The following is a 12500-nucleotide window of genomic DNA, read 5'->3' as shown; positions in this document are numbered from 1 at the left end:
GTAGTAGTAGTAGTAGTGGTGGTAGTGGTAGTGGTGATAGTAATAGTTATTTACTAGTAGCATAGAAAAACATAACTTTTTCTCTCTCTTTCACTTTATGGACATACAGATTAACACCGGACGATATAAATGATGTCATTATTCCGCTGAAATTTGTCAAGTTTCAGAATGTTTTAGGTTTGACAGTAAGTACAATGAATTAATTTTATACGTTTCTAAGCCTTACTGCTCAGCTCCTCTTTACATCTTGTTGTGTTTTTGTTTGGACCACGTCTGAGTGTGCAATGAGGGCTACCGTAGTCATCATCAGTAATCAGTACAAATCTTCATTCATTTACTGATCTTGGAGGTCATCATCTCCTTCACATGAATCGCAAAGATGCAATTATTTTTTCAGCAATATTATTCAGTCCCAGAACTCTGTAGTATGCAAGATGAATGTCACCTTGACCTACTTGAATGGCCTCGCTCGCTCCCTCGAGGCACCTTTACTCAGTGCTCAGACCATCGGAACCAGTTCTCCGAATGGCAAATTAATTTTTGTCCCAAACTTTGGTTTTCTTAAAGAGGTTGTGTCACAAATTTTAGCCAAACTCAGCGATTGGGAAGTGACAACCAAATTGAGCGAGGAGGGAAAAAAACTACTTATATAACATTGAAAGAAGGTTTGAATAAAACAGCAAATGCAACAGGACTCGAAGCAGGGATGGGCAAAATTAAATAAGATTAAAATAGATTGTGATTTGAATTTTTGGAAAACTGTTCAGCCTAACAGTTTTTCAAATTGTTTTAGTCTGTTTATCTTTTTTTATTGCAACTCACACTATACATGCTCAACAGACCTCTTTTTGTTGCTAGGCTTTGAGCTTTGTTGTTTAAAAGTACTTTAACTTGCATAGTACCGGTATTCGGTAAAACCATTGCATCAACAATAATGCATCTCTTCACTATACAATTACTGTTGCTGACGGATCCCTTCCTATGCGTAATAAAAAGGGTTTACATTGTAGAAAAGTGGAGTGTTTACTAAGCGTTCTTGCTCTTACTTTACTTCAAGAGTCCATCACCCATCTTTCTTGCTCGCCCTGCAGGGATGTCTTTGTGGTGATTACACTCATGCTCCACCAATATGGCCCGGGTTCGATTCCGGACTCGTGGTCATAGTGGGTTAGGTTTGTTGTTGGTTCTTTACTGTGCTCAGAGAGGTTTTTCTCCAGGTTCTCCGCTCTTCTCAAAAACCAACATTTCTAAATTCCAATTCGATCGGATGCAGGACCTCCCTGAAAACCACCTTGGGTGAGTGGAGTATCCTGGGTAAATATCATTAATTATTATTATAACGTTAAAATATCACGTGTTTGTGCAAACACTTGTTTGTTTCAGCTATTTTTTCAGAACAATCAAGGTGGCGAAAAAACAACAGTAATGGATTACATTGGATTTATTGGAAGCCCACTGGATACTACCAATATGGAGGATTTTAAACGGGTGATAAAGCCGGCGTTATTAGAAATGCTCTCTGCTATTTTGTGTGAATGAATTAACTTTATTTATACACGGTAATAATTTCAACATAAGATTGGGTTTCAAGTTAGCCATGTTCCTTTCTAATATAATCTAAGGAATACGGCTGAAATACACTCAAGCAGATAGTAACTGAATACAAGAGCTAAAAACTTATAATTACAACTGTTAAAAATATAATAATATATTATAATAACTATATTCTTAAAAAGAAGTACCCAATTTATGAATCTCTAATTTAACTAGTTTAATTATCATGGCAGTCCCTTCTCAAAAACGCTTTGTGTCGCTTGCGTCCCGAATGAATAGCACAGCAGCTCACAGATTCATTTCTTTTTCTATCAAACAATATCCTTATAAATTTTTCGATTTTTAAGGCCAGATAACTCATTAATTGATCCGTTTGTTTTCCCACATTTCCACACAGAGAACTTTGATGTTTTCCGAGTTCTTCTTGAATTCTTCGCATGGACAGATAATCCGTCTAATGCATTTATATAAGGAATATTTCTTTTGAACAGATGATTTGCCCTGTGGGTCGATCATTCGTTTCACTTTTTTAAGGTCGCTCAAATCAGTTTCAGCTCTTTCAAGACTCTGTAACTAACATTTAGAAGGATTGGCCCTACAACACTGTACCGTCAAACAGCGATGCTATAGTACCGTATGAGACAACGACCATGGTTATATAGCTGAATTATTTCCACCGACAGCGCGCGCTCTCATTGGTTACTTCGAGGTCACATGACAACTAACAATAAAACTGTTTCCCGCCAAAAGTCTCTGAGCGGGGAACAATTCCTAGAGAACGAACCATATATTCCTTCTCTGGAGAGGATTCAAAGCTACCCTCCCAATGGGAAGATTTAATGTGGCTCTAAATCCGCCACAGCAATAGAAAAATTGTGGTCAACGATTCTTTTTTGAGGTTTCTGAAGCAATAATTTGGGTTTTTACAGCCTACTGTAATAAACTTTCGTTAAGCCCATAGTCAAATAACAATTGTCACATCTCCATGATATTTAAGTTTGTTCCAAGTGTTGATTTGTGTTCGTTTGTTGTATTTTAGGTGGCTGAAAAAAAAGGAGAGAGACTGAAGAACCAAAAACCAAAAAGAGAGACCTTTCTTAATTTACTCGTCCCTCGCGCGCTTACGTTATTGCGGTTGGTTAAGGCCAGGGGGGTGGGGGGGGGGGGGTACGTCCTGTAGAACGTATTTATGAATAGGTTGTTTTCTTATTCTGGACGTAAGGATCCGCTATATGGTCCATGTAAGATCTCGGTGCACAGCACCATAGACAGGTGTCATCATCTGAGAGCCGATTTTGATGAGGGAGGAAAATCGGAGTACCCGGAGAAAAACCCACGAGTCAGGCGATCGACTGAAGCTCGACCCAATCCGTACGGTTGCAGTGGTAGGAGGCGCGGTTGATGCCCACGACGCCAGCCTGACCACCCAAAAAGTCAAGAAGGCAGTAAGGCTTTCGGAATCTTTTATGAATTATCAGAAGCGGCTATGAATTACATTAAATGAGCCTTAATATTGACAGTAATTGACCCCTTCGGCTTGTACGTTTTGTTTTCCCATTTCAGACCACGTGATGTTCTCAAGGGAATTATCCCTTTGTTTTTTTTTCATAAGTTATTCTTACATAATCACGTGCATAAGACCACACTTGAAAGAAACTGTTCCCTAGAGTAGTGAGTGGTCTGAAATGGGAAAACAACGTAAAAGGTAAAGAGGTCGATGACTTCCTCAGGAGAAACTAAGTATGTATCGTATAATTCGAAGAGTGCTCCATTACTAAGATTTCGAAACGGATATGGAGTCGGCATGTGTAGAAACAACTCAACGACGAATGTAAATTTTCACCTCTGCAAAAACGGCAGTCTCAAGGTGTGGATACATAAGAAGTTGAACTCTCGAATTTCTTGTTGACTACTAAATTTGAAAGAAGGCCAGAGAATCTCGATGTCTTGCGTTTTCTCCCTTTGTCCATTGTTCTGCGCATTTCAACAGAACTGATGCGCATGGAGGACTTCCCTAAAGGACAACTCAAGGGATCCGGCCTGTGCCAGATCTTAATTTCGATTGGAAGTCCATAATGATCTGAAACCTCATCTCCACTTCCTGTTACAAGTTTAAGAATTTGTCTCCGGATTATTTTGACGTTGGAACTCTTGAATATTGCATCTTAACATCCACCGTCAAAGTTGGTCTCCATACCTGGAGGAAAAACCGACTGAAGTCCAGATTCGTTCATAGAGTGAAGCAATTCGATATGCTCCTGGCTTCTGTCAAGTAGAATTGGAGATCTATTGTTGATGTTAAAGTCTCACCGACGATTGCGCGAGAAGATGGTGGTATCTTTTTTAGTTTTTCAGCCAGCTTGTTAGCTTAAAGTTTTCTCGTCTTTGCCTGGATTTGATTCAAGTGTGTGTTAACAACAAAAAGACGCTGCCAATTAATGTCATATTCTCCAATAACAAAGCCCCTGCAGTGCCTAACTTGTACAAAATCGAAGGAATAATGATGATGTTGTTTAGCGGCCAGTCTTGCAAAGGGGAAACGGCTAAATATAACGATTCCCCCGCCATTTTCAACATACGGCGCAAGAAAGTCTCGGGGGAGGACTCCCATATGAAACAGACGGGGATGCAAATTTTGGATTTTGGACTCGCTTAGGGTGTTCCGGGCAAAGAGCTAATATTTTAAGCCGCCAAGGTCTCGTTAAAGGTTCTGCGAAGAAACACAGAATTACGCGAAGAGAAACAGAAGTCAAATTTTCTTTTTAACTTGTTTTTAGGGGTCAAAACTTGTGTAAGCCACCTCCAGATTGGTCTCCTTTGGGGGTCACAAAAAGCTTGAGCCACGCCCAAATGGTCTTCCCTTAGGGGTTTAATTCGAAATTTCCGACGAGCATCCCCACCTGTTCCATATGGGAGTTACAGAGGTCTCGAAGTCCTGGCAACTTTTCGGACCCGAAAGGCTGTTTCTGACTCGTGAAAAGTTGATTCAGTTCCAAGAGATACCGCCACTCAATACGATTTTCTTACATTGTAAAATACCTTGTCAAATCGATCCACGGCCCCACTGGGGCTGAATCACTCGCTGACATTACTTATTCGTGTACTAAATGAATGGTTTAGGCACGTGTGCTGTTATTTTTCAGAGTTTCAAATTTTGTTTACTATTTTTTATATTTGCATGGTGATTCTTTACTTAGGAGTAATGAGTACATTCTGAGAAACTTCAACTCAAAAAAATTAACCATTTTAAAAATGTTAGGCATAAGGAAATTTACGTTACGTTGGCTTGCTTTTGAGTGATAACTCAATTATGCAGGTCAAACTGGCAATTAAATTAAATTTCGTATTAATATATGACAACAGGAAAAAACAGTTCTTGCTGATATGTGCACTAGTCAAAGCCAACAACTAACGCAATAACTAACGCAATGAATCTAGTTAAGTTTTCTCATCTTTTTAAGAATCATTTCGCTAGTAAACTTTTTCTATTCGGATAGACACATTTGTATTCCAAGAACGAATAATTCTCAAATAAGTAATTTCTGAAAATTCATACACATGTAATTTCTAGATCAATTTTGATTTTCTTTCTGAGTATTTCAGTCAAAAATTTATTATCATTATTATTTTAATTTATTTTATTCGATTTCATTTTATTTATTTTCTTTTCCCAATTTTATTGTGATTATGCTTTATTACATCTCAGGCTGGTTTTGGCATTAAAGTTTTATTTTCACACAGAGTTTGTTCTGTTTACTAACCCCACTGTGAGATTGAGATTTTACTTTGTAAATTTCTCTTCCTCATTTAACAGTCTAGCCCTAATTTTTACTATGATTTTTCCCTCAACTAACCATCCACACGCACAATATTTTCCCCCATTTACCCACTTTAGTGGAGAGCAACCCCTTCTTGTAAGGGGATTCTTGCCTCAGCACCATACTCATGCCACAAAGGTTGCTAGTCTACTGCTGTTTTTGTTTTTTTTTACCTTGTATAACTAAGCCAACAAATAGGTGCTTTCCGGTTTAATATGAGACATACTTATTCGATTAATTTACAGACCATAAGTTTCAAGTTTCATGTTTTTTTCTTTGTGACGTGAGATGTGCTCGAGATCTAGCACCGTGTTTACGGGAAACAGCCCGATATTTCCAGTTTCACGGAACGCGTTGCTTTTCTTTGCAATACTGAACTAATTCATGCATTTGGCAAAGCAAATATCAGTAGGAAATGGCAACAGGTTATAGTGCATCACTAACACAGCAAAAGTAAGTTTTCCGATGTTTCCAAAGATCGTACACGTGGCCAACTTATCGCGTACAAATATTGGTAGGATATTTTACCGAATGACTCAAGAACGGGGTATCGCAAAGCCCTGAAACTGGCCGCTTTGTGATCTTGTCGAAAATGTAAGAGTCCATGCAATGTATGAGTTTATTAAACGGTGAGCCGTGACGCGTAACTGGAGCTTGAACACGATATATCGGTCAGCTGCTGTCTTGTTGTTCCTGCAATTTTTTTGGTCCACTCACTAGTTAAAGCATTTATCAGGATATAGTTGAATAAATCGAAGAAGCCTCAAGTTGATTTTCTTTATGTATACGTGGTGTTAGTGCGAGGGAAGATTTAATAACAACTTTTTAACTTAAATGTGTTTTCTAGTGGAAGTATTTTCATTGCATCGCTCACTGAAACTTGTTGATCTGAGCCACTCACCATCAGATATTTCGCAATCTTCCATGACAATAGCAGCGCTTGTGATCAGATGAGGAAATACACAGAGCTTGAACCTCACAGGCGCCATATTTAAATCGTAATGCAGTGTGGGACGGTTGATTGTTTAATGTAACAACTAGACGCTCAATGAGCGTAAACTGAGCTGAACTAATTATCAGTCGGGAAACGAAATACTACATATTGCTGCTCCAGTGAGTGAGCCTGAAGTGAACGAACGAGGCAGCTCTCCAATCGCGAGAACACATTTTTCATCGAAACGCAAGGAGTTGTGGTCAAAGGCGCAAGGAATTGTGGTTTTGCACGAATGATGGAATTAAGATGCCTGGTATGATACTCTGTTTTTTATTTTGCTTCTCGGATCGTTTACACTGTCAAGCAACAAGAAAATAAATTTGAAATCGTTAAATGAAAAAAGCCAAGAGTTTGGCATGTTGTTGGAAACAAATCTTTTAACCACCTCTCTAATTCCCAGGTCTGTGCGGTACATCGTTTCTAAGTTTTTTCTCGAAGAGTTTAACGCAGTAGCGAAGCGCGAAGAAAACTGCCGAGCAGCCAACATGCACAACTGCAAAACACGTGGAAATACGGGGATTTTTTGCCGCTTTGATTTAGGCATGCGGGCATTGCGATACGAATCCGACGTCGAGGCATGACAGATTCTCGATCACATCAGATCGAGGTGATGTGTGTCCATCGGCCAGCCAGACCAAGATGGTGTCCAAACCCTGAAATCGCATAGCATCACGATCGATATCCACTAAACATATTGGGGCATTCGTACATAAAACGACACGATTATGATGCGCCCTGCTTTGTCGGAAAGTAATTCGCAAAGTAGTTCGTAAAGAATGCAGAGGCATGATGTTCGCAAAGCAAGCGCTAGCGTTCATAACACGCTGAAACGTAGCCGGAATAGCTCATATTTCGCCAACCTATAGTATAAGAGTAAACTATCACAGTAGTCGAGTCTATTAGTGTTAAACACTTGAATTAGTAACTCACCGCCGCTTCTTGACATGTATTTTCTTATACGTCTCAAGTTATAAAGATAATCAGAAGCACATGACCTTGAAACGCGCAACTTGCAACTTTTCCGAGTCCTTAGAACAAAGCTTGGGATTTTAGGACACCAATGTCATGCCCAAATATGGGCAAAAGTAAGATCGAAAATGCACGCGCGAGAAAATGCAAGAGCTGTGTAACATCCAAATAATTAAATAAATAAACTCAAAAAACCCCAGCTCTAAACCAGAGTAAAACGCTTCAAGGCCATGAGCTTCTGAGATAATAACATAATCCATTGGCTTACTTTCAATTGGTAATAATTACATCCATATTCAAATGAGGATCAAGCCATATGCATAAATTACGGACTGATGGGGGAAGGACTAACATTATGGTCGCCGCCTCTGACATCATCAATGGACACTTTTGCTAGCTGCTTCCGCAATCCGACAAGCAAAAATTCGGTCTTATTACCATTTAGCGCTAATTTATTCTCTCACATCCACTGTCGGATGTCTCCGTGGGATGCAGTCGTTTTCGACAGCAATAGGGAGCTTACGAAATGAGGACGACGACGGCTACGAGGACTTCATTTAAAAATACGAGTTCGCGTTATTCATATCAATACGGAACTATTTCATGTCGTTTCGCCTTAAAAATGTGTAGTAACTGTTGAGGAATTAAACTGGTATAAGTGGGTTGGAAGCGTAGAGAGAGAACTGAAAATTCCTCGTCATGTGCTAACGTCCTCCACAGAACCTAGAATTTGGTCATTTCACGTCGTCATTTAGGAGATGACGGCAAAGAAATGTACCAAAATCTAAAACGCACTTGCGGAGCGTGCAGAACCATTGTTTTTTTCTCACTAAAACCTATTGTTTTGTAGCCCTGTCGTTGCCGTCGGCGTCATCGCTTCGTAAGCTCCCTAATAACGGAGGCGGCCGCCTCACAAGTGCTAACGTTTAGACAAAATGACGGATACAATTGCGTGTCGTCCGCGCACGCATGTGACGTTAGTTGGCAAATGGGACTGCAGAATAGAAAATCACGTGTAAATAGTAAACAAAAGCGGGCCGTGGCATGAACCTTGAGGAACAATCTATTTAAATCAAATTGCTGCGAAAGCGTGTCCTTTATGCACACTGAGATCTCCCTTCCAGATACGACCTGAACCAGGAAAGAGCAGTACCGCAAATCGCAGTACCGCAAATCAAAAAGATAAAAAAATTAATTATCAATAATTCACGGAAGAATTATTTATTTAACAAAATATTCATAAAACGCTTGGTACGAACATCACAAAAATATAATTGTCTTTTATATGAATGACCTCTATAATTTCTTCAACATCTCGACTTGCAGGGTGGTAGCATCTCTGATATCGAGGATTGGAATATAGTTAAGGGTAATCCAGTCCTAAAGATTCATGCCTCCACTACATAATATGTCCCTAACGCTGAACTACCCGACAAAAAACTAAAGTTTTATGCTCTGGCAAACAGCTTATCGAATCTACTGAGATAACTTTACCATAGGGTGCGCGTGGCGTATGTAAAAAATCGAGACAATCAAGCAAATCCAGCTGATCGCGTGAATATTTACAGTTCTGAGATACTCTGAGGCTACGTACGAAAAGTTTGCTACTTGCTTTTTGATTTGAGTATCCCGATTAGTCGGACGATTCACAAAGGTGACCTCAAATTGTTCTTGCGTTCGATGAGCTAGAGCGGTGCAGGAGGTGATTCCAGTGTTTTTCTTTCTAAAACCATTTCCAACATTTTCATGGGCGCAGCAGGAATACATATAGGAACGCTAGGGGTTAACTCATATGCAAGATTTAACAAACACAAGGGAAGGATGCTGATTAATCATGTTCCCTGCTATCATCATTCCTTCTCAAGCTGGTCTTTGGAGGGAGACTTGTGCAGATCAAACCAAGTCAGAACACTCCCTCAAAGACGGAAAAAATATTTGCAGTATTCATATTTTCCCGCAAATTATGGAAACTGTTTTTCAAGTTAATCCTGTCACGTCTCTTGAACATCACAGCCGGGGTGGCTCTTACCGAGTTGCCTTTCAATTCGATTTCTGGAAACGAAATGAAAATATAAGCTTTGACATACTAGACAACGAAGGCACATATCGACATACAAAAAGAAGGGCAGAGAAAGGGTAATAATGACTCAAGTTGGTTAAAAAAACCAAAACGAGCAAGGCTGATACAACGGTGAAGGAACATAAAATTTAGAGCCAATATTTCGAAAGTCAGTGCCTTTCCTAGTTAGCTAGAGTTTTCAGTTACAAGTAATGACCACGTTTTACAGAGACGTTATATAAATATTGCCTGGCGTGAAATATCATAAAATAAGTATCATATATAAAATAAATACCACATATTGTATTATATTATACGCCATATCACCATTCATATTGTAACGCGGTGCATGCCCTTCGAATATTGCCTTTGTAGAATATACTCCTAAACCGTTATCACAGCCTTGCTCTTTTTGCTTTTTAATAATATTTATGATTGCTGATAATATCCTTCACCAGGATCCGCTACTCGTGTTTTATTACCCTGCAGTCCTTGCTTACAAATGCGCTACCTTGAATCATGTCACCAAGGGTTAGGGAGGTGGTCTTCATCCGGAGTTGGCAAGGGCTCAAAAGGGAGGCTTGGGTACCAGCTGCAGTTCCTAGCGCTGAATGTTTCATTGGCACTAAAAAACAGATATTTGTATGTACTACTTAATTTTCACTTCTCATTGAGCTCTAAATTTCTTATTTGAATTAGTCAATGCCTGCTGTTCTTGTGTCCTGCACTCGCTGCGAAAAGTGAAGTTCAAACTGGATTTAGCAGATCGAGACCGAGGCAATCGATCCAACTGTTTCAAAAGTTTTTTATCGTAGTATTTTTTATAACCCTCCTGGGTAGCTGATTTTTTATCCATTACTTTGATCCAGTATTCTCGAGTTATTTCAGTAAGTGAACTTGATAAATATTAACCAAGTAAGATAAAAATATCTTGTTTCACTGGTGAGATCACGGGAAAACACAGTACACAAATCTTTCGGCCTGTTAAATTCAAGGACTCGGCAACTTGTCAACGCGGCTTGCCGGAGAAATCTTGTGATGAAAACACTTTATTTGATCCCTTGATACTTGGCGTTAATCCTTTGCGCGAAATTGCTAATCTTAAGCGCGCCTGATTCCTAAAAATCGAACATTCTTCCAGCAATATCTTACCCAGCATTCTCTCACTCTATATTCGTGGAGTTCCCTAAGAGCAAAAGGTTAAAAATAGAAACAAAAAAAACAAAAAACAAAAGACGATCTAGAAAAGAAAGGAAAAGAAAAGAAACGTTAGTTGAAGTCAAAGACACAAACAACATGGAGAACATAGAATCAGTGATTAATACTCCAAGATTTTAAGAAAGGCCGTTGAGACTTTCAGTAAAGATATTTATTAAAAATCGATTCTTAGGTTCTTAATTAAAATACAACACAACTGAAATTGTCTACGCGTATATAGAACTAAGAAAAACTTATCCACAACGAAAAGAAAGGACCATCGTCTATTTCCAAATATGAACATGGATCTGATTCTATTGCAATCGTGAAATTCGCGACCGTGAAATTCCCAAAGATAACTGATTAGGGCGCTCTCATCAAATCATGTATCTACTTTAGAGAAAAAAAAATTGAGTTGCTTCAAAGCATTCTTCAGTCGGCAAACTCCCTGTAAATAACAAAAAGACAAATGAGGACTTAAACATGTAAAAGCCAAGGGAGGGGATGGCAACTGCGAACGTTTATGACGAGCGTTGCGGTGGAACTGGGGTCGTGGCTCTCGAACAAACGTGAAAGTCTAGACTGGTAAGAGGAGAACGCAAAACGGGCGAGGCGAGTATCGCGAGGGAGTGCGAGATCTCATTACTGTCGTTCCGATGACTAAATCGCTGGCTAACAAAACGACTGTTCCACTTTTTCACAAAGAAGTAAGATAGAAGATGACAATGAATAGGAAAGACACGAATAAAATGAAACTGCTACACAAAAATCAACTTAGAATACAGAAAGTAATTAATGGGAACAAATCTCAATTAATTTTCGTAAATAACTCATCAAGCTGAACAACAATTAACTCAGCACACTGGAATTTTACAGATTGTCGCCATTTAAACTTTTGGCGAGTTGAATTCAACATTTCATCAAGCTTAAATTCAACCGGCATTTGAAAATTAACAAGAGCTATCGTGGTAATAGAGACTCAATCACCTAATGCATTTTGTAGTTCTTTGTGAACATCACATGCATGCATCCAGTAACTAGTTCTCATCAGTAGGGCAGTCTTGGTTCTTTCGTGTTGAAAATGACTCTTTTGGGCCACGAAAAGTCGAATTCAACACGCTTGTAAAAAGTGGCAGCTCGTAAAAGTTTGATCACAACTTTTACGTGCCTAATTAGACTTGAATTCAGAGGAATTGGAACTTTCAAGTCAAGCCTTTGAGGTGACAAAATGAAGTCGAGATTTCGTCGGATTTTTGACAGAAATCTTAACTTTAATGATTTTCTTTGAGTACGATTAGATTTTGCTCAAAGATATAACAAGTATCTTCAGCGTGCTAGTGGTTTGTGTAAGTACGACATGCTCAAGCTATACCACGCTACATCCGACACAAATCGTTCGGTCACCGGGCTCTAACGAAAAAACTAGAAACCAGAAAGCAAACAAACAAACAAAAAAATCATTAAGTAGCACGGATTAAGTGCAATTACTTGTTGGGGGCTTAGTTGTTGTCTGTGCAGTAGATGATGTTGAAAACCCTGCAACAAAAATTCAGACAAAATAAATTTGAAGTAAAATTTGAGTGGGAATAATATAACGATAGCGAACTCGCACCGGAAGTTATACGACGATTATTGGCCCCGACATTTGTTCCGGTAGGTGTTTGCTATAAAGGCAAACGTAGAAACAATTTAAAAAACCGATTGAGCGTACTATACTTACTAGGTGGGGTCCTTGTTGTTGTCTGCGTTGTAGTTGACGTTACCTCTGCTAAAAAAGCTTCAAAATTCAAACAGAACAAATTTGAAGTTAAATTGCTGTCGGTTGAGCTGTTATGAAGGGAGTAAAGAATATGAGTTCGCTTTGGAAGCTATAACATTGTCCCAGACAAGCCGATTATTGGTTCCCACA

At 39.1% G+C, this 12500-nt stretch overlaps 1 protein-coding gene across 1 annotated transcript in view; it reads right to left on the bottom strand.

Annotated features, from left to right (window-relative positions):
* Positions 1–8545: 8545 nt before the first annotated feature.
* The window catches only part of LOC138041857 (uncharacterized), a 133483-nt gene continuing 129528 nt past the window's right edge, over positions 8546–12500 (bottom strand). Inside the window, exons 15-18 of the mRNA XM_068887537.1 lie at positions 12312–12368; positions 10547–12127; positions 9906–10019; positions 8546–9387 (exon numbers count right to left, since the gene is read on the bottom strand). Of these exons, the coding sequence (XP_068743638.1) occupies positions 12066–12127; positions 12312–12368 (119 nt within the window). The 3' untranslated portion in view covers positions 8546–9387; positions 9906–10019; positions 10547–12065. The remainder of the gene's footprint in view (positions 9388–9905; positions 10020–10546; positions 12128–12311; positions 12369–12500) is intronic.

The sequence above is a fragment of the Montipora capricornis genome, chromosome 3, assembly GCF_036669925.1.
Source record: "Montipora capricornis isolate CH-2021 chromosome 3, ASM3666992v2, whole genome shotgun sequence".
Taxonomy (NCBI): domain Eukaryota; kingdom Metazoa; phylum Cnidaria; class Anthozoa; order Scleractinia; family Acroporidae; genus Montipora; species Montipora capricornis.
The sequence above is the reverse complement of the archived record's forward strand: the minus strand, read 5'-3'. Positions and strand labels throughout refer to the sequence as shown.